Source organism: Egretta garzetta, unplaced genomic scaffold, assembly GCF_000687185.1.
Source record: "Egretta garzetta isolate BGI_Z169 unplaced genomic scaffold, ASM68718v1 scaffold565, whole genome shotgun sequence".
Taxonomy (NCBI): domain Eukaryota; kingdom Metazoa; phylum Chordata; class Aves; order Pelecaniformes; family Ardeidae; genus Egretta; species Egretta garzetta.
Genome location: NW_009259709.1, coordinates 187,616 through 188,679, shown reverse-complemented (window position 1 = coordinate 188,679; position 1,064 = coordinate 187,616). Strand labels below are relative to the sequence as shown.

The 1,064-nt window shown below is 57.0% G+C and overlaps 1 protein-coding gene across 1 annotated transcript in view; it reads left to right on the top strand.

The window, feature by feature from the left end:
- Positions 1-1,064, top strand: part of DHX34 (DExH-box helicase 34) — a 9,475-nt gene that overhangs the window by 5,442 nt on the left and 2,969 nt on the right. The window contains 2 exon segments of the mRNA XM_035894431.1: positions 719-911; positions 1,010-1,062. Of these exon segments, the coding sequence (XP_035750324.1) occupies positions 719-911; positions 1,010-1,062 (246 nt within the window).

The following is a 1,064-nucleotide window of genomic DNA, read 5'->3' as shown; positions in this document are numbered from 1 at the left end:
GAGGAACTTGATGAAGTTCAACAAGAGCAAGTGTCGAGTGCTGCACCTGGGGAGGTCAAACCCCATGCACCAGTACAGGCTGGGGGATGACCTGCTAGATAGCAGCTCTGCTGAGAGGGACCTGGGAGTCCTGGTGGACAATAAGCTGACCATGAGCCAGCAATGTGCCCTTGTTGCCAAGAAGGCCAATGGCCTCCTGGGGTGCATTAAGAGGAGTGTGGCCAGCAGGTCGAGGGAGGTTCTCCTCCCCCTCTACTCTGCCCTGGTGAGACCCCACCTGGAGTACTGTGTCCAGTTCTGGGCTCCCCAGTTCAAGAAAGACGAGGAACTCCTAGAAAGAGTCCAGAGGAGAGCTACTAGGATGATAAAGGGACTGGAGCATCTCCCCTACGAGGAAAGGCTGAGAGAGTTGGGCTTGTTCAGCCTGAAGAAGAGAAGACTGAGAGGGGATCTCATCAACGCATACAAATATCTTAATAGTAAACTTGATAAGCCAAATGAGGTTTCAGTTGAATATGAGGAAGAACTTCTTCACTCTGAGGGTGGCAGAGCACTGGAACAGGCTGCCCAGGGAGGTTGTGGAGTCTCCTACTCTGGAGATATTCAAAGCCCGCCTGGATGAAGTCCTGTGTAGCATGCTCTAGGTGAACCTGCTTTAGCAGGGGGGTTGGACTAGATGATCTCCTGAGGTCCCTTCCAACCCTTACGATTCTGTGATTCTGTGCTTCTCTCTCAGTTGAAGAGCATGGGGTTGGGCGACCCCCGGACCTTCCCCTTCCTGGAGCCGCCCCCCTCATCCAGCCTGGAAACGGCCGTGCGGTACCTGAAGGACCAAGGAGCCCTGGATGAGGCTGAAGACTTGACCCCCATCGGGAACCTCCTGGCCCAGCTGCCGGTGGACGTGGTGGTTGGTGAGGAATTGGGGGCCCCCCCCTGGAAGCAAGGGGTGCGAGGAGGAGTGGGGGGTCTCCCCTCTGCCTTCACCGCTTGCCCTGCCCTCGCCACGCAGGCAAGATGCTGGTCCTGGGCACCCTGTTTGGGCTGGCCGAGCCCACCCTGACCGT